Source organism: Lacerta agilis, chromosome 12 (assembly GCF_009819535.1).
Source record: "Lacerta agilis isolate rLacAgi1 chromosome 12, rLacAgi1.pri, whole genome shotgun sequence".
Lineage (NCBI taxonomy): Eukaryota > Metazoa > Chordata > Lepidosauria > Squamata > Lacertidae > Lacerta > Lacerta agilis.
In genome coordinates this window covers 26,094,120-26,116,021 of record NC_046323.1, presented here as the reverse complement: position 1 = coordinate 26,116,021, position 21,902 = coordinate 26,094,120, and the positions used below count along the sequence as shown (strand labels likewise).

The window sequence follows — 21,902 nt, the reverse complement described above, 5'->3', positions numbered from 1 at the left end:
AGTGGATTTCAATTTATGCAGCTCCAGAATAGATTGCGAAGACCGTTTTGTCATTTGCTTTCTGCCCTTTTCCTTCTCAAGCATAAATCAATTAACACGAAAAGGGAAACATTAATTTGTTAATCAAATGTTATTGTTTGTAAATTAAAAGTGCACACACAGGCATTTTGTTATTTCTTACAAATTTGCCTAACACTTCATAGACAGGACTATGTATGTCTCTTCAAGAAGGTGGGTTTGAAGCAGCGATTTGGAATTTTGACAAAATGGCTTTTCTGTATGCGTAACATTATTATTTTACAATTGTAACGATACAGCTGAAGATATGTGGTGACTGAAAAAAATGTGAGAGTCAGTTAAGAAAAGTTTGTATTTATTTTAATACTTTACTCCCAACCCCCATCCCGATGCTGCCAGAAATGGAGAACATTATACAAATAGGACAACCACTACTTCAAGATGCATTTTTTTCTTGTTGTTTTTCTTGTTGTTGTTAGTATTAAAAGACTGGAAAGAGATTTCTGAGCCAAAAGATCCCTCCACAGCAGAAGGAAAAGTTGTTTCCAAAGAATTTGGATTATTATTCTAAGATAACTTAGAATAAAATGTAGAGAGGGTGATTTCAGTCTGTTTTTTGAAGTTACATTCTTTCCTTCAATGCATGCTTATCTTTATCAATACAAGATCTATGTGCTTATTTAAGCAATACTTGTTTTTAATGTCCCAAGGAGAGAAGACATACCCAGAATTAAGAACACTTTCAAAGCTGCAGTAGTATATTTATCAAATGGAGCAGAATTACAGACCTAAAGTTATCAATACACTTTTGGAATATGGCCAAATGTTTTCGTCTGAAAGCTTCTGGCACTGAATAAGAGCTATACCAGGTGCTACAACACATGCTGAATTAGGTATTGTGAATGTATCAACTGTTGCAGAGCTAAGGGCATTACAATATGGGATTTGTATGTGAATATCTACTTGGAGGAAAAGGTGATGCATATAAATCCTAACTAGACAAACTAGGAAGAAGGAATTGTTACTGTGCCAGACTTCACAAGAAAAAATAGTGGTGTATTATACTGTGATCTCTTAAGTTCAGCTCTAGGTCTGACTTCACTAATAATAATATCACTTAGGAAATCTCAATATGAAATTCAAAGTAAAGCAAAGATGGGAGATCAGTGAATTCTCTTGATAAGGGAGAATTCCCGGGTCAGTAGATATAGTATGCAGAATTCAAAAGAATGAAGCAAGCCATTCTACATTAGAAGCTGCATCATACATTTACTACAGAGAATTACTACTGAATTATAAGGACCACTTACCATCTGCCTGGCATAGGGTGCCAATTGTGGTCTGGCGTGGCCGAGCCACGGTGGTTTTCTGGTCCCTCTGTGGAAGGGGGAGAATGTCTCTTCCTCCTCCACAGGCTGCTGGGGCTTTCCTGCAGATGCAGACAATCATGGGTGACTGGGGCCATGGCTTAGGGAGCAGACCAGAGGGAATAGCCTACTTCATTTCCCTGGCTTCCCTCTGGTCCACTTCCTAAGCATAAAAAGGCTGTGCCTACTTGGCAGCTCATTGGCATTGGGTTTCTCACCCTCCCATGTGTCATGGCTCTGCCTGAAGGTGAGTGGGCAGGTCATGCTTAAGACCTTGCTATGGAAAGATTAGTTTACAGTACTCAGGGCCAGGCAAAAATTTGCCTCCAGACAAATTGGTCCTGTCTGGGTTTTTTGACTACCTCATAGCAATTGTCACAACTCATTGGCAGATAAAGCTTTGGGTTGGATCTTCAGTCAAGGTGAGTGTCAGGGCTGGTCGATTACTCTTCACATTACCACACAAACGTCTCTTGGTCTTTTATAATTTTTACTAAGAATTCACAAACAGTATTAATAAATAGTTCTTAACTTCAACTATCACTCCACAGAGTCATTCAGTTCAGATACCTTCTGAGCTCTGCTTCTCCCCTGACCAGCAACTCTCAAAAGGCTTTTCCCGCTCTTTTTCTAACCTCCTAGTGAGGACTGGCTTGTACCTCCCCTCCCCCGAGTTGGAGTCATAACTTAACCCTTGCCTCTGTGAACATTCTAACTCTTTTTCTAACTCTACCCTGACAGTGGGGTGGGGGGGGGCGTGTTGAGAGCCCCACTCACCACTTCAAGGAATCGGGTCCAGGGGAAGGTGCTTCTGTCCAGAAACTCAGATGGGGGCTGATGGGCCACAGTACTCCCCCAAAAATTGTATTCTTGGAGGGGTCCCCCCAATATGATGTACATTATAGGGCAATCCTAAACCCAGGACTGACCTGCCAAACAATCAACCATCAGACATGCTGGATGATGCAGGAATCAGGATATACACCCAATGCCTATACCAAATTCTACTGACATCTGTAATCAATGATCCCTAGATATTTGTCCTGCAATTATTGCCTCTTCTCATGTCTTGGCCCCCATCGGCCATGGGCTCAGTGCCCCTAGTCCTGTGATGAACTACTCTGCATGAAGATACTGTAGATTAAGGCCCAAGAATTTAGTACACATTAACAAACAAAATAACCTTTATTTGTGTAAAGCAGCCTATTGCAATACTATTCGTTGTGTAAAAAGAAGCTTGCCTTAAAGAGGTTCCCAATTTATGTATTTGCAATTATGCTTATTTATTACATTAATATTCTGCTTCCCCTCCCTACTGAGTTCAATGAAGTGTACATGGGGTTCCAACCAGGCAGACTGCTACAACGTATGTTTTCAAGTTTCAGATAAGCAAACGGGCCCAACGTACATTACTGACAAAAACAAATTCTCCGATTCCCTGGACTGGCCACCTAAACTAAAATGTACAAAATATAAGTGATTTTTCCACATATCCCCAACTTTATAGCTAACACACTTCTAGTTTTTATCATCACCTCATTATTTCCATTCTTCGTTCAGATTGTCATGGTGACTAGAAAATAGCAGCTTTTTTGTATTACAAATCCCTGCACTCCCCTGAGGGGCTGGATTACTGCATCATAATATCAGTATCTGTTAGTTAATACCACAGACTTCACCCAACTTCAAAGCAAAGATGTTAAAGTCTCATTTTCCACTACAAGGCAGGTGCATTTTTATTACTTCTTTTTCAAAACTGCTATGACTTCACATGTGGATAATCCGCCAGCAACCATTACTGAAAGCTGGGCTGTAATTGTTATGGAACATGCAACGTCTGAAGCACTAAAGTAACACTACCACAGCCTTCTAACAATTGACTGGAACCAAGTGTTGCATCATTAAAGCTGAATTACAACTCAACCGTGCTGTGTTTTCCATGTGTGCTGTGTTAAACAATGGAACAAAATGACTATAATTTATAGAACCCTAATTTACTCAAAACTCACGAAGAGCAGGAACAGCCCGACAGTAACCGCTGGCTCTAATTTAGCCCAAAGTGTCATGAATCATAATAAAAAGTCTGTTGTTGTTGTTGTTTTTTTTTTAAAAAAAAAAAAAGGATATGGAAATATAGTTGCTTTTACATTTAAACAGCCTGTCAAAAAGGGTAGACTCTACATTTGTAAAACAGATTTGAAAATGCTTGAGGGAAGATAAGTAAACTAGCAAAAACCATCCCTTTCTTAATTGATTTCTTAAGGAAAATTTTCCATTTACATCTGGTTTGGTCTGAGGATTGCTGGTTTGATGAGAAGTGATTTGATGCCTTTGCCTTTACCTATATTGCTGATGATGATTTTCTACAAAAGACTGAGAGGTAAGATGTGTTTTATGGTATTGTAGATGGCCTTTGTCAGCATTGTAATAATAACAATAAAAAACTATAGTTGATTAGTAATGCAATACTGCTATTTAAAACACCAGTAAAATATAACAAGATAAATAGTCTGTTCAATTTACAGCCTTTTACCACAGTGTACTCCAGCTGGAAATATTTCACCATCACACTGGTATGCAAGGGGGGGTGGGGTGGAGAGTTTAGCAAGCTCTGCAATCTTTCGGCTTAGTTCCGGAAATTTTACAGTGCCCAGATTCCACTGGAAAGTATTTGGTCACTCATATGTTGCCTTGGACAGAAACTTGTCTCCTGGAATAGAAATCACACTAAAACTGCCAGCATCCTTGCGCAGACAGGCTCTGAGAATATATATTAGGCAAGACCTCTGCCAAATCACTTGCATCTCAGGCCAACAGTACCTTTCAAATAGACTTTGAATGCCAGCTGCCAAGCAAGAATTCATTATACCATGAATAGTTAAATATTATTTTAGCTTCCACATCTGCAGTTTTAAGGTTATACAGTAGCAATTCATTTACACTCTGCATTATACCTGTCCACAGGTTTAGGCACAGTGGCCAATCACAATATTCACACTTCTCACTGGTAGCTTAACAATCTTCTTTTCTTTACTTAAAATAGATGTCTACACTGAATGCAAGAATTTCCAAAATATTTTTTACTAATCCACAGAGAAACCGCTACAGCTATTTTAATGGGTCCACATCATAGGAAAAACATTATAATAAATGTTTAAAATAACCCAATATATCTGACGGTGCTTCAAAGTCTAATAAGTAGCAATAAATTAACTTTTTAAAAAACCTAGCTTATCCAGATTAAATCAACTAGTATTGTTTTGCATATATCTGCATGCAAATGCAAAAAAAGTCTGAGATTCCCTGTATTATGAACTTCCATAAATACAACTAAAAAATAAGCTACGTTGATTTCTAATTCTATTGGACTGTTACAGTCATGGAGAATGCAGATCTGAGGGAAAGAAAATGCAAAGCATTTTTTAATTAAATTTCTGTTGGTGTCCAATAGGCAATAATATCTCATACCTCTTAGTCTGCAGCACTATTAGACAATTAATTATTGATTCTTATTGACTCTTATTTACTAAGGGTTGATGCACTCAATACCTTTCCATTCAACTTTGATTAACTATGAATATACCATGAGGATAACCCTAGCCCAATCTAGCAGGAATCATTCGAACCCATGGCTCTGAGATTATGAGCGTCACACTCTACCAACTGAGCTAGGTGACTTTGCCACTTATCCCCATATCTAACTAATCCCAGTATCTATAGTCTTGATGGCTATACAGTGGTACCTCGGGTTAAGAACTTCGTTCTGGAGGTCCGTTCTTAAACTGAAACTGTTCTTAACCTGAGGTACCACTTTAGCTAATGGGGCCTCCCACTGCCGCTGCACCACGTTTTCTGTTCTCATCCTGAAGCAAAATTCTTAACCCGATGTACTATTTCTGGGTTAGCGGAGTCTGTAACCTGAAGCGTCTGTAACCTGAAGCTTCTGTAACCCGAGGTACCACTGTATATTACCTCCAGTATCAAAATGAGTATGCCTCTGAAGGAGAGACTGCAGTTATGTCCTCCTTGGGAGCATCCCAGAAAAGGGCAACCAAAACGATCAAGGCAATGGAGAAACTATGAGGACAGATTACTGGGAGCCAGTGTGGTGTAGTGGTCAAGAGTGGTGGACTCGTAATCTGGGGGACCGGGTTCATGTCTCCGCTCCTCCACATGCGGCTGCTGGGTGACCTTGGGCTAGTCACACTTCTCTGAAGTCTCTCAGCCCCACTCACCTCACAGAGTGTTTGTTGTGAGGGAGGAAGGGAAAGGAGAATGTTAGCAGCTTTGAGACTCATTCGGGTAGTGATAAATCAGTATATCAAATCCAAACTCTTCTTCTACTTCTTACAAAACTTGGGGCTTTTTGGTTCAGATAAAAGGTGAGTATGATAGAAGGTAATGACAGAAGGCATGGAGAAAGTGGATAGAGCAGGCATCCCCAAACTCGGCCCTCCAGATGTTTTGGGACTACAATTCCCATCATCCCTGACCATTGGTCTTGTTAGCTAGGGATGATGGGAGTTGTATTCCCAAAACACCAGGAGGGCCAAGTTTGGGGATGCCTGGGATAGAGAAAAGAGGTTTCTTTCCTCTCTCTCTCTCTGTCTCTCTCATAACATTAGAACTCATGGACATCCAATGAAGCTGAATGTTGTAGGATTCAGACAAAAGAAAGCACTTATTCACACAATGCATTGTTAAACTATGGAATTCATCCCCACAAGAGGCAGCAATGGCTTTGAAATATTAGACAAATTCATGGAGTTTAAGGCTATCTGTGGCTACTGACCATGATGGCTATTGTTCTACCTCCACTGTCGAAGGCAATGCACTTCTTAATACCAGTTGCTGAAACTGCAGAGAGTGCTGTTGTGCTCAGAGCTAGCTGGCAGCTCCTTCCCACTAGCATTTGGCTGGCCTTTTTGAGAACAGGATGCTGGACTAGATTAGCTTTTGGTCTGATTCAGTAGGCTTTTCTTATATTTTAAGTTTCAAAGCAACTCCTTCTTGTGGTGAAAGCCTCAGCCGTAGGCTTTAGCTTTAGTAAGCAGTGAGAAGTGCACTGCCTTTTTTTAGAGAACTAAGTTGCAAACAAAATAGGCATTTTTAAAGGGATTGGTTAGTAAGATAAACTTGGTTTCCTTTATTATGATTTACCTTGTTGTCCATTTCTACTCTTATGTTCTTTCCATGCCTGACTTAACAGCGATTAAAAATGTCTTTGGATAATAATTTTAGTTTTTCATGAGGTTTTTTCCCAACTGACAATTTTGTGTTCTTCATTGCTAAGGTGCGATGTTTTCGCTGGGGAAAAACAAAATTAAAGTAACCAGATTTCCCTATTTTAAAAATACAATCTCTATTTTTCCTAGCCAATACATCTGTACACCCTCCCACATACTACAGAGCAAGAATACTTAAAAGTCTGGATTGCTTTAATAGTATGAGTTGAATACCACACATAAGATGAAATCGTAAGGGAGATGTCATACCTGGGAAATTACAGTATGTGAAAAGTTATATGTGCAAAATGATATAATTACACTTGATGGCAGTAATATCACACTCTGGAGGCTAATAATAGCTCTTGAAAGCCTCACAAATGATGAATCTTTTAGTCGAAAAGTAATAGGATGAACAGGCATAAGTTATCTATTTCATGGGGGTCTGTATAAAGAAAGGAGGCATGCCACAATTTATACTTTGGGATCAACTTATAATGGTCTGAAGGTCTCAAAACTATCAGAATGCTGAATTAAAACTCCTTAGTAGTGCTAGTAAAATAAACTTTTTTTTAATAAAAAAAAGTTTAAGGAACCAAAATTAACAGAAAAACAGCTTAGACTCAATATTCCAGGAAAGTGTTCTAAAGCAGAGAAGAGGGAAAAAGCAGGTATTATGAAACTAAAGCGAAAATTATTATTCAGGTTCCCACGGCTTCAGCAATGACATTTTACATTTTAATATTACAAACCTTATATCGTAATGAGCACATGAGATCTGATTAAGGTTTGTTTCACTACCCTCTGTGATCCACAACTACACTCTATGGTCCAGTTCACATTTGATGGGGTAAAGCCATCACAAGGCAAGTGTGAATATTCTCAACCAAGCATCCCTATGTGGTGATAGGTGGTACTTTCCACATCATGATAACAGACAAGGTGACTGAAATGATAGATTCTACCTGTCGTCACACGGAGAAGCACCCATAATAGTCACCATATGAAGCTGATGAGTTAAAATAACCTGTTACTCTACCACATCAGAAGCAAACAATGGAACTGGACCTACAGACCATCTTTTTCCAGGGCATAAGGATAAGTCAGAATGATGGAATGCTAATAGAAATACTTGATGGAACATTCAGCCCAGCCCCCACTGATACACATAGTTGAGGGCAAACAGAAAGTTGGGACAATGTACTCACTGAAACACCAAAGCAAATACTGGCCTTTAGGATCACAAATCCTCTTATGATCTCTGCCATGTATTTTTGGCCCCCTGCATTGTTGCCTAGACAAGAGCATACAAATGGCCAGTACCTCCCTCCGCTTAACAAGCTGCCACAGTGGTGGCAAGAGTAAAGTGTATTGTGTCATTTCAGTCATGACTAGATCAAGACCCCTGGCACATGATACAACCACATCATGCTGGGTGATCATGGCTGTTGCCGGTATTAGCCTAGGATACTATTTTGAAGGGGTGAAATAGGACACCATCCCTACATGAACATCATGATAGTGCAGCAGTTATTTCAACACTTTATATATATCTGCTAGTGCAGAGGTTTCTACAATCAAGCTGTTAAGAACCCTGGGTTCTCCTTTATTCGGCATGAACGTGAGAAACAGCTAGTCCCTATATCTTTTATACAAAGCAAAATACATGCAATTAAAATAAGTATATATTATTCCCTGGACTATACCCATACCTTCCTCTCCCCCGTCTCTCTCACACAACCATCAGTTGATTACCTGTGTCTATTTTAGATTATAAGACCCTTGGGTAGGAACCTCCCATGCCTGTCATTTGTAATGGGCACCACAGATATGTAAAAGTACAGTGAATTTAAGCTGCAGATAAAAATATCCAATCCTTTTCTTCACAGAAGGGAAAACTGCAGTTGAGAAGCATTGTCTTTTCTGTAGCGGCCCCCACAACAAAAAAAAACCATCCCTGCTAGCCTTCTTGAATGAGCACCATACTTTTCTAGTTGTTCAGATAGACATTCGGTGGAACTTAACTAGCTTGCTTTAGTGATTTTTTTAAAATTGTTTTCAGCTGGTAAGTAGGATAGAAGTTAAAACAATTATACAGATGTTTAGTTCCATTCTATTTAAGACAGAAGGTGGCCACCAGGGCAAATATAAAGCTCTTGCTTAATAAATGCAGTTGTGGTCTGACAATCAGATCATATTTGCAGAATTTTTACTACTAGTTAAACATGTTATGTGAAGCATGGGTGTTGATTTTTCAGGACATGAAAGCACCACTTGAGCAAAGTCAAGATTGCATATTTTAAACAGATAAAAATGTATTCCAAAATACAGATATAATTATAATTTCCTTTTAATTTTAGTAAATGCAAGCACAATAGAAGACAAAGGAAAATATAATCAAGATGATCATCAGTAACAGCTTCTAAGAATTGTTATTTACTGTGGGCAAAATTCAACATTGCACAAGTGGACTTCCACCCAAGCAACAGAACTTCACCTTTCTGGTCCTTCCCCCTGCAGCCCCCAACACACCCTGCAAAATCTGCTCCAGTAGGTTCCCTACCCTCCAGAGCAGATTTTGAAGGGTTCTGCAGGAGGAGTGCATGGACAGCGTTGGATACAACCCTGTAAATATAACATGTTTAATATATATACATTTAATACATAGAATACATAGATCCTTGGATGGGAAAGGGTTACTTTTGAATTATTATATTTATCTAAGAAAGACTTACACACTTGTACACAAATGTGTATCACCGCTTATTATTGCCTCAACTAGGAATGACATAAATACTGCCAGATGTTTCTTTTGCAGCAAGTACTGCAGAAAACATCATTTCCAGTTTCTTGCAGCCACAACACAGTCTCACAACCACAAGTTTCCAACAAACATTTTGTTTACTTTCTTGTGATGGAAGTAATAAAGTCTCATCTTCAACAATATGCTTGACAGTTTCAAACGTCACTTTTTTTTTAGTGTTCCTCAACTAGTTATAAATATATACTGATTGTAATTAAGCCCTGTAAAAATTCTTCTCTTGATTTTACCACCTGAAACTGCAGCTGTTGGCTGACACTATCAAAGCCTCACAATTCCAAACTCACGTGCAAATCTCATCAAGGGCAGACATTTCTAATTGATTCCAGAAGTCTCTCTTTTGCTCAGATCAGGGGGCAGGAGAAGAATAATGAGCAGCTTCCAAACAGTGGGCGCTGAGCTTCAGGCATGGAGATTTTAAAAGCTCTAACTTGGCTGCCCTGCCAGAAATGCAGAGCAATTTTACGGTCAATTGGCCAGAGCATCTGGAACCATACATCATCATCTTTAGTTGATGGTGGTGAAGCCAGCTCACACACCAGCTAAGGCTAAAGTCAGTAATGACTCTGTCACACCTAAGTGGAAACTAACTTAATCTACTGAATGTAAGGTTCAACTATGATTTCTTTTCTCCAAGGGGCATTATTACCCCCAGGGTTCTTGTCTTGTCAAGAAAGTCCATCTTACTAGTCCACAATGGCTGGATTTTCTCTTTAGCAAAGATAACAGAGAGAATTAATATTACAAGCTCAACTTGAATTTATTTAGATCTAGGTGTGCTGACAAGGCTTTTTATCATGAAGCTTCATGGGAGCTTCCTTCCATCACTTCCTTCCTCCAACAGCATGGGGGTAGGCTTGGCTATGGAGTGGCTTGCAGTTCTTACATTTGACAGGAGAACACAGCTGTACATCCCAACCAATACCCAGGGTATGAAAGTCTTTCCTACTACAGAGATGAGCAAGGCTACAGAATAGTATATATACAGATGATACTAATATTTGCATATAAAAATCAATGGAACCATTGCTGTCCAAGCTACACAAACGCCTTTCCTGTCTTACAAATGATGTCTGGTCAAATAGATTTTTGAAGCGTTATTATACAAACCAGCAAAATCAATCAGCAGATTGAAAAAGATCAACCCGTACCATGAGCAATTATGGCTCTATCATATTGCGTTCAAATCTCGTAGGTGTTATTTGTACACCATTTTGAGTGCTTACTGCTAAAGCCAAAGTAAAATACAACTTCTGTATTCTGACAAGGCCTTTCTCTCCATCCTGCCACCTTTAGACACATTTGGTGAGGACACAAGAGAGGGCCTTCTCAGTGGTTGCTCCCAAATTGTGGAACTCTCTTTCATGGGAGGACAGCCTAGGTCTCTCTCTGCTCTCCTTTTCTCATCAGGCAAAGGCTCTCTCTTCCCCCCCCCCCGGCACCCAACAGGCATTTGGCTACTAACTGGCTGCTGTGGAAGTGTCTTCAGAGGGTGTGTTTGGTGCTTTTGTGTGCCTGTATGTGTGTGCTTTTAAATGGTTTAAAGTGTTTTCAATGCTGTTTTTAATAGGGTTACTTACTTTTTTTAACCTTTGGATGTATTGTGTTTTTAGTTGTAGCTACTTTCAATTATGCTGTGAGCTGGCTTGGGCCATGCACCAGAAGAAAGGTGGGATATAAAATCAAATAAATAGGATCATATCTGGTTCGTGGTGCGCAGTACACTCTGTTATGCTTGCAAGCACTTTTTAAATACTGCAAACCTCTGAGGTCCAGAAACTTATATAGTTTCTTCCTAAAATAAATATATGTACTATATGATAAATTAAGTTGCCTTACCTCATATGTCACTGACAGAAGCGCAATGTAAGTTTTCAAGTAACCAAGTTTGTGCAGGGCAAGGAAAGTGGAACAGCGGACAGATTCCAATAAAGGAGCTTCAGGTCTAAAAATAAAGAACTGAAATTAGTAAGGTCTATTTTTAGTTCACCAGCTCAGGGTTTTATTGGCATGTATCCTTGCAGTAAAGAAGAATCTCAATTACCCCTCTAAAACATCTGTTGCGGGCCCAGTCACAGTGCCACCCTCCCCCAGGGTCAGTGTCATAATATATGATTAATAACTCAGACAAACAACAATCTGTATTAAAAATGGCCACAACTTTATTGATTACAAATGTAGGTGGAATTTTAGCTCAAGCATTGGGTGCATATGCATTCTAGCCACCTGCTAGAAGTTGTACCAGGATTATGGCATTCCCAAGACACTGATCTACTGAGCTGGCTGTCTTAAGGCCACCGCTGGAAGTCCTATGGCCTGTCTGCCCCACGCTTGACTTCAGGACAAGGACATCCACCAAGATCCCTTTAGCAGGGTACCCTGAAAACGCCACTGGATCGATACTGGGTGATTCACCACTTCACCCCATGCTTGAAGACTAGGATTCCACCCTATGCCTTTAACCACCAAAAGCCGTGACATTTTCCTAGGGGGGAGGTAAAACATCTAGACTGGCCAATAGAGGGAAATTCTTTCCTGGCTCTGAATACGGCAACCATTTCCAACCACAGCAAGGTCAGGAGATACACGGGAAGCAAAATAATGTTAAACTGTGAACAAAGAGAATAGAGTGTTGTTAATGCTGGCTGGGATTGGTTGGGTTGGGAGTCCAAGAACAGTTGGAGAGCCGCACATTGGCTAGGCTGCACTAATGCACATTTTGTAAAGGAATTCTAAACCTCCCCCATTGTCACATTTTTGTATTGTAAGAAACAATTTTGGCAATCAAGGGGTTGGATCCACTGTTTCTATAAGTGGATTTCTACCCATGGAGCACTCCTCCTGGAGAAAAGGGCTAGGGAGATTATCTTCACTGACTTCTCTTTCAACCTGAAAAGCTGCTCCAAAGGGTTGGGGACCCTAGAGTTCCCATAAGGAGAACAGGGGAAACTGGCAAAAATTGCCTCCCTTCCAGTGGGATCCTCTTTCTTTTCACTGAAGTGACACTCTGAATCCAACCCAAGAGGCTGCATTTGCAATATAAAACATACAGAAATGAAATGCTCAATTACTTACCTTTGCTCTATAAGGAATCCAATGGAGGTTAGTGTCAGGATAATGTAGCCAGCTCTCATGAGAATAGTTACCTGTGATAACGTCTGTTAAACCAACAAGCAGACAAATTACTCATTTAGGTTAACTCTCTGGAGGAATATTGAATTCTAAACTTACCAGTGAGGCAGTCTGAACTTTCACTCTCAATTATATTACTTTGTTACTGTCTGCTTTTAGAGTAGTTTGATACTTTGAACCTTACAACTAAAAATCGACTACAGATTCTCCATTCCCTCTTAATGTCATTATGTTTCAAGGCTGAAGGTTACAAAAATTGGATATTTTCTCCCAAATCGTTCTTCACACAATGTTAGCCTTGAAAATAACTCCTTCGCCATTATTATTGTTTCCTCTCCTGAAATTATTTGAACCCTCAACGACCTGAACCAAAGAAGTAGACCTGTTTTCTAAATAAATACCATATCACATATCTGCTCCCCGCCCCCTGCAAACTGTTAATAGCATTACATCTTTGTATTTTCCAATCTTGGCTCCCTAGAGAGCAGTGGCAACTGAAAACACTATCCTATTAAAAGGAAAAAAAGAAAAGAAAAACAGAAAAGAAAAGAAAAGAAAAATGAAGCCAGTTTGATAATTTATCACAGTTTCAGCATGAGCTCACATTTATGCCTTTGCTTCTTAACAATTAAATATATTGACCTAGAATCAGTGGAGCATAGATATCTGATTTCAATGGAACATTTGTTTAGATATATTCCATTATATATAGATATAAAGATTCAGGACTTGAATTCTCAACAGAGATTAAGCAAATGGGGTAAGGTGACTGGGTTACTACTGGCTTAGGGCCCTGATGTATATGTAGTGCTACATTTTTCTGCCTCCCCAGTCAGATAGCAGTGCCAACAGTTTGCTAGCAAATAATGGTATAAGGATTACATCAAGGAATGGAACAGAGACACACACAATTCTTTTGTAATGCCCTGATGTTTTCAGACAGGACTGCTCGACTCATGACTTTGAGAACGACATTTACATTAACTGGAGAGGGCCACACCAAAAGGTTACCTACACAACGATATTTTCTTACATTTGAACTCATTTGGTTAACACCCCTGTAACCCCATAGAATGCTCTTTTCTCTACAGACCACCACCAACACAGTGGTCTTCAACCTTGGATTAGTAAGCGTAATTGGAATGTTGAGCCAAGCTCTTTGCATCTCTCTTCTGTTCAGAACAGAAGGCAGAGTGGAGGCAGTGCATAGTTAAACTATGGGATTCACTCCCACAGGAGGTGATGATGACCACCAACATACATGGGCTTTAAAAGAGGAATAGACAGATAAATGGAGGAAAATGGTTGTGAATGGCTACTAGCTATGGTGGCTATGCTCTGCCTCCACAGGTGGGGGCAGCAGTGCTACTGAATGTCAGCTGCTGGAAGTCACAGGAAGGGAGAGTGCATGAGGGTTTCCCACAGGCATCTGGTTGGCCACTGTGAAAACAGGACGCTGGACGAGATGGGCCATTGGCGTGATCTAGTAGGCTCTTTTTAGGTTCTCATGTTAAGCAAGAAGAGCAAACAGCCTCTTGGGTTTTAGAGGTGCTGGTTTGCAGGAGCCACAGGAGGTACTGGCATCCATGGATGGCCACCACAGGTTTCACGGTTAGACCGTCCTCTCTTCTTTCTATAAAGCTCAAAGTGTACGGTATATTCTTCCATTTCTCTTTCTCTCCTTGCCTCCACCTAACCTGCTTTTTCTCTGTTTTCAAATGCCATCACATTTTCTGCACCCCCATTTCTTACTCCCACTTCGTTTCGCCACAAGTTTTTTTTACTGTGTTTCCACTTTTCCTATACATCCCACAGCACTCTCTCTGCATGCTTATGCTTCAGTTTACTTTTTCCTCGCTCAGACTCAATCTTTGCTTCATTTCTGCTCCTCGCTTCCCATCAGCAGCTGGTGTCGTAGGGCAGAGCTGCAAATCCACCCTCATAATACCAGCGTTGCTGCTGTTCAACTGGAGACTGCTGCTGTGTGGATGAACAAGAGGCGATGTCAGATTGGCTCTGCCAGTACCTTGCCATCAAACCCGGTCCTGGTAAACTGCAGCAACTCCAGTGCCAGAAGAGTGGCTCTGCCTCCACCACACTGACTGCTCGTGGTTGCTATATACCTACTTCTTCTTGCTGACTTTAGTAGCAACAGCACCACAAGGCTTTCCCCCCCCCCAGCAATTCACACAGTGATATCGTCTAATATGCTGCCTTTGATTTTTGTGCCACATCCAGTGCCATTCCACCAGAGGGCCCCCCAATCCTCAGTAAAAATCAGGAATCTTCACCTGTGGGAGTGCCACTTGTGCAAGAGTACCTAAGGAAACATGCCACAGAAAACAGGCTCTGCCGATTTCTCAACTTCTAATTCTGCCACATGTAAAAAGAAGGACAAAGATATATGAAAACAAAAGCAGTTGCTTTTGATATTATTTTTGAGGAGGAAAAGCATGGGATAACCAATCTATTGACCAAGGGTGATTCCACCCGAAACTTAAATACATTTACCTTAAAAACAAAAACAAAGAAGAAGCATAAACTGCAATGGAAGAGTCCTAGAATTTTAGTCTTCTTAGTAGAGTTTGAGGTTTCTAATTCAGACTGCAGGGCTCAATAGTAGATGAAAATGTATGAAACTGTACTAGGAGCTTTTTGAGCTCAATAAAAAGTTTTCTGAAAGAATAACCATAGCCTTCACAGTGATCCCTTCCCCTCAAAGGCATTTGAGGGAAGGATGCTGTTGGACAGGATTCTCAAATTTAATAGCAGTGAGAGCTCCTTTTGTCCATGTTTGGAGAACACATCAAACCACAAGATCCAGGCTATTTCTGAGTGGGGGTTTGTTTTACTGAAGAGTCAAAAGGAACCCCCAGGGATTTTTAACCAAAAGTTTTAACTCCTTTTAAACTAAGAAAACAGATTCACTGCCTTTAAAAAAAAAGCCCAAAACACAATCTAACCAGTTTACAAGCCAACACACATTTCTTCCTAGGACAAACTATCAAACCACAGATTTACTGCTTCACTTCAAGATAGAGAGATACAAAAAAAAGAAAAAGAAAAAGAAAAAGAAGAGGAAATTTAATGTAACAGTACTTCACATTATTGTTGTTGTTGTTTCTCAAAAAGTATTTTGGCCAGTAGGCAAACCTCCCCAATAACTTGTGGTTTTGTATAAAAATAAAAAAGAGAAATGTGTTCAAGTTAAACCTCAATGTATAGCTTTTTCCCATGAAGCAAAAAAAGATAGTGTGAGATATTTTAAGCTCAATTTTGGGAGGTGCTGCCATGTTGTTTTTAATGCATCGCTATGCTATTTCATAATTTCCCCCCCAAAATTTTTTATTGATTTTTAAAGAAAACACAAACAAACAAGACATACAACAAAAAACATTAAAACAAAATACACAATAAAAATTAATAAAACAATTAATTATATCTATCTAACCCTCTTTTTCCCCTTCCTTTTTCTTTCTTCTTTTCTTCCCTTTTTTTGTTCATTTTCCATTTTGCCAAAAAAACAACCAAGAACTACAGACAACAACAAAAAAACAATAACATTTTGCAGACAGACCGACAAACTCAATATCTTCATACATTAAAAAAAATACACTTACACACAATTTGTCATAAAACCAAATAATTCTCCTAGTGCACAAGACTTTGTCTATCCATTATAGCATAGGAACAAATATATATTTAAACTAATATTATTTTATCTTCCGCATCTTTTCTTTATCCCAGGTCTTGTGCACCTTCGGTACTTATATTGACTTCCCTCTTCCTACACACACATATATAATTTCTTGTATTGCTTTTTGTGGTTTTTATTGCTGTAAGGGACCGTGTAGTCCTTTGGAAGGGCAGGTTACAACCTGGAAAAAATACTAGAGAAGCTATCAACTTGTTTGAAACATAGAATGAAAGAGTACTGTGCTCAGCGCCCTGCCCCACCCCCAGGCAATTCTTGTCTTGCCTCTTTCTCCCCAATGGCTTATTTCAGTAGGAGTGCTGAATACAGCTAAAGAATGCACTGGCACTGGACCTTAGTGGACTCTGGTTGCAGCCAACCAATTTCAAAGCCAAGATAATCACCTCCCTATCTGAAACTGAAATCCTGTGGCTAGTAAATTATGCAAACTCCCATTTAATGAAAGTAGAGTTACTCTGACCTGCAACCTAAACAGTAACGTTCTGGATTAAAGTAAAAACAGATCTGAAAGTGTCCTGGGAAAAGAAAGGTACAGCAGCCCTGTGCAGTGGCTTGGTGACACATGGTGGGAGAGATAGAGGTCATACTCACTGTCCCCACTCCCAGGCTCCATGTGTTTATCTATACATATACAACCTGCATACACATAGTCTTTGCTCAGACATTTCGATGAGCACATGGAGATCAGGATGGTGACAGCAGGGGCAATACCAATTCCTCTCCTCTGTGCATCAACTGAAGTTTAGAAAGATCTATTTCTCTCTCTTTTATTAAGATATAATCATTGCAACTGATTTAAAGATACTGTATTATCTCTCACTGGTGACCCATAAATCATGTTGTTTCCAGACACAGGATGAGTAAATCTCATTGATAAATTGTTATTACTGTAAACAGCATTTAGAGTTTTTAATATACATTAAAATACTATGCAAATATGAAATCTCTCTCTCAGTAACAACACTGGAATAATACACTTTGTTGGCTTAAATAAATAATAATAAATGTTTCAGCTGCTAACCCTAACAGGGTGATTAGTGAGGGTGTGTCATCCTTATTTATCCCATTAAGATGCAAGAGGAGATTGACACTGGGAAATAGTGAGATCTGTGACCTATGCAAGATCTGAACCAGGAACATTTTGGCTCACAGCTCATACTCTTAAGTCAATATACTAATTGAAATCTTAAATATAAAGATGTGTGATGTGAATAGCTCATACACACAACTTTTCAACTACAATATGTTTGCACATATATTCAGTCATGGGAGTCATTTGTAGACATTATCAAGAGTCTGCAAATTAAAGATATGTGAACATCTGACATCTTACACATTGTGCCCTGAAGACTGAATAGGCCAAGTGCTGTTGGGAGGGAAAGAGTTCAAGAAACAAGTAGTATGATATGGAGAAGGGGGGACAGTTAGATGGAGCAAGGAGATCAAGAAGTCAGGAGGAGCAGGAATAACCTGCACGTTTCTAGTTAATATCAAAGCAAAATACATGGTAGATGTATATAAAATTTTAAACATATTGTGTTATATAAATATGCATTTATTATGCACAGTTTTCTATTTACAATATAATCGTACAGGAGATGCACACTAGAGTTGTTCCTGTATTTACGTTCCACATTTATATTTGAAATGTACAAACCACAAAGTGGAACTTGGCAGTTGTTGTGTTAATTTTCTAGGTGCTGCGCCAATAAAATAAAATAAACAACTTAGATCACTAATCTAAGCGTTTGCAAGTTGCAGTGGGAAAGGAATGTGACTGTTGCACTTTAATGGCAGTGTAAGAATCCTCTCTCTCCAATCCAAACAAAATACACATGAAGCATGAACATATAAAATAAACGAGAATTTATATACTGCAGTATTTGTATTTAACCAGGGGAAGGGGGTGATCTCTGGAACCACAGCAGGATCCCCAATTATAAATCAGGCACAGCTTTTGAAGTGTGGTTATTGACAGAAACTGAACAAAAAATGGGATTTTTTTTGTTGTGTCGAAAAAGAGAGAAAGCTTTCAAATTTACATACTAATTCAAATAAGCTTTAAACTATTCTGTGATTTTAAAGCAAAAGCACTTCTCTCATAAATATGATATCCCAGAGCATCAGCAGTTCCCGTTTCATGAGTGGAAGTTATGTTTACATCATTGCTTGGCAAAAACATTTCTTTTTCACCAGCCCTTTGGCTCTTAATTAACTGTGGCCTCAAGTGAGTGGAATGTTTTTAATCCTAACTTTAAAAAATGGGGTTGTCTTTTTATGTGCATTTCAAGGTTTGCCTTTGACTATTCATATAGTGCACATCACTTTGAATTACCATAGTAAAAAAAAGGAAATCAATAAATTTTATAAATCAGGGAAGTAATAATAATGTTCCAAACTCTTGCAGCTTCCTTAACATACTCGATTGGATCCAGACAGGCATGCAGGTATTTCCTCTGAAGGAAATTTCTGTGGATCCAGGCTACTGTATTTAGAAATGCAGGAAGTTGCTTGATACTAGTCGACTTTATCCAGTATCGCTGATACTACCTGGCAGCTGCTTTCAGGATCCTAGGCAGCGTTCTCTCAAAGGCCTACCTGGAGATGCCACAGATTGACCCTGGAACATTTCAGTTGCACAGCATGTGCTTTACCACTGACCTATAGCCCACACACATTTAAATTTGGTAGAGTATTCATACAAAAATTAAATCCAGGTTTTAAAATACATTTGCATACAAATTGCTAGTTTGAAAAAATGGACTGGTATCAAGAAATGGGACAAGGAAATATAAAAAATTAGGAGCAGATGTGTTTGGATCCAAAGGCTTCTATGTGGAAGGGAACTAAAGACAGGAAGTCAGGCAAAGGGGTAAGTTGTATTATCCCAGTGTTGTGGAAAATATGAGCCAAATGTAAAAAATTACTTAGGCCTGCCACAATTCCCAATGGCCTCAGCATTATTTGATCCTGAAATTAATAAAAATGGTTTTTTAAAAAAATGATGTTCATCAACTGGCAGCAAGCAGGGTTAACTAAATATATTGACTAGCTTGAGGACAACCATGTTAAACAACTTGCCCTTATGATGGAAACAATTTTTTTTTTCATATTTGAATATTTCCAGTTAATGGATTTTTAAAATAACTGGCTGAATCTTCAAAGGGCAGCATTAAGAAAATGTTTCTTTAATATAAATATAGAGGGAAAAAGTAAAGGTTGTCAAAAAAAAAAGCTGTCTCTTATACAATTTTATTTTATGGTGAAGGAGAAATGAGACCCTAGCTATACTCAAAGATGGAAAGAAATGATAGGATAACAAATTCCAAAGAGTAAATGGAAATAAAGAATTCATAGAATCATAGAATTGCAGAGTTGGGAGGGACCTCAAGGTCATTTAGTCCATCCCCTGCAATGAAGGGATCTCAACTTTCTTCTTCTTCTTCTTCTTCTTCTTCTTCTTCTTCTTCTTCTTCTTCTTTCTTCTGTGATCACTCATAGCCGAGTAAGATTGTCTTCCATAAACACGGTTTTAACAATGAGTCCGTAAGTGACTGTGGAGGCCAATTCTGGATACACATATCCTTCCACAGTGGGGACACTGGTTCCTGGGCAGCAGTTGATCACGGTGTGGATTTGCCAAGCGTGCCTTCCTCTTAGCACGTTTCTCCCTTGCGTTTTGAGTTCGAGTGTCTTCAAAGTCCATGACACCTTTGGTAAAGGCTGTTCTCCAACTGCAGCGCTCGCAGGCCAGTGTTTCCCAGTTGTCAGTGTTTATACTACCTTTTTTTTAGATTTGCTTTGAGACAGCCATTAAACCTCTTTTGTTGACCACCAGCATTACGCTTTCCGTTTTTAAGTTCGGAATAGAGTAGTTGCTTTGGAAGACGATAATCAGGCATCCATACAACATGACCAGTCCAACGAAGTTGATGTTGAAGAATCATTGCTTCAACACTGATGATCTTTGCTTCATCCAGTACACTGATATTAGTTCACCTGTCTTCCTAAGTGATGTGTAGGATTTTTCAGAGACACCATTGATGGAATCTTTCGAGAAGTTGGAGATGGTGTTTGTAAGTGGTCCATGTTTCACAAGCATACAGTAAGGTCGGTAGTACAATAGATTTGTAAACAAGCATTTTGGTTTCCCTGCGAATGTCCCGGTCCTCAAACACTCTGCACTTCAATCGGGAGAAAGCCGCACTCGTAGAGCTCAGGCGATGCTGGATTTCGGCAACAATGTTGACCCTTATGGAAAGCAAACTGCCTAGGTAGGAGAAGTGATTGACATTTTCCAATGTTACACCATTGAGTTGGATTTGTAGCGCTGCAGAGGGGTTATTTTGTACTTGTTGGTGCAGCACTTTGGTTTTTTGGATGTTGAGTGATAGGCTAAGCTTTCTGTAAGCTTCTGCAAAGATATTTAGGATGGTTTGGAGGTCATCCTCTGAGCATGCACACACTACATTGTCATCAGTATACTGAAGCTCTATGATGGAAGTTATGCTTCAAAGTCTTCAGAGTCTTTTCCGGTAAGTAAAATTTACATCCAGAGAGTCAAATTGAGATAAAAATTTTGAAGATTAAAAGAAATCCGAGGAGCACCGATAAACGCGTCTTACCTTGGTGCCATCTTGAGAGCCACCATGATGGAAGTTATGGTAAACTTACTCTTTGTTTTCAGCCTGCTCAGATTGAAGAGCTTTCCATCTGTTCGATATATGATTTCTACCCCAGTGGGGAGTTTCCCTTCAACAAAATGTAGGATCATGGCAATGAAAATAATGAATAGGGTTGGGGCAATAACACAACCCTGTTTAACACCTGATCTGACTGTGAATGGTTCACTTTGAAAGCCATTGTTATCTGTGATTGTTGCTGTCATGTTATCATGGAGGAGCTGAATGATGTTTACAAATTTATCTGGGCAGCCAATTTTCAGAAGGACAGTCCACAGGGCATTACGATTTACAGTGTCAAAAGCCTTAGTCAGGTCAATAAACACCATATACAGGGGTTGGTTTTCCTCTCTTCATTTTTCCTGAAGCTGTCGAGCGTTGAAAACCATGTCCTCTGTCCCCCTAGAAGGCTGAAAACCATTTTGGGATTGAGGAAGGGTCACCTTGGATATTGTTAAGAGATGGTTTGCTAAGATCCTTGCAAGAATTTTGCCGGTCGCAGCTAATAGAGAGATGCCTCGATAGTTTCCGCAATCAGTTCTATCACCTTTCTTAAACAGATTGATAATTTTGGCATCCCTAAAGTCTGCTAGGATCACTTCTCTTTCCCAGACTTTTTCGATGAGCTTGTGAAGTTGTTGTGTAAGTTCAATTCCACCCACTTTGAAGATTTAGGCAGGTATCCCATCAGGTCCACTGGCTTTGTTGTTTTTCATTTGGTTAATAGCCTTCCTTCTCATCAAACCAGTCCTGGTGTTTCTTGGTTTGGTATTCAGGCTGCAATAATGGGTGTTTTTAGCTTGGTCCAGTGTTCCTCAATTTTATCAGGGAATTCTGAATGCAGGTGACCCTTAAGAGTCGTTTGGAAGCAATCCTACTTAATGGGATCTTGAAAGGATTGAGTGTTCATTTTGCACCTTGGTTTCCTTCCTTGAAGCCTGC

At 39.4% G+C, this 21,902-nt stretch overlaps 1 protein-coding gene across 1 annotated transcript in view; it reads right to left on the bottom strand.

The window, feature by feature from the left end:
- AGMO (alkylglycerol monooxygenase) overlaps nucleotides 1-21,902 on the bottom strand; it is a 114,221-nt gene that overhangs the window by 34,974 nt on the left and 57,345 nt on the right. Inside the window, exons 11-12 of the mRNA XM_033165509.1 lie at nucleotides 12,507-12,589; nucleotides 11,271-11,376 (exon numbers count right to left, since the gene is read on the bottom strand). Coding sequence (XP_033021400.1) covers nucleotides 11,271-11,376; nucleotides 12,507-12,589 — 189 coding nt within the window. The remainder of the gene's footprint in view (nucleotides 1-11,270; nucleotides 11,377-12,506; nucleotides 12,590-21,902) is intronic.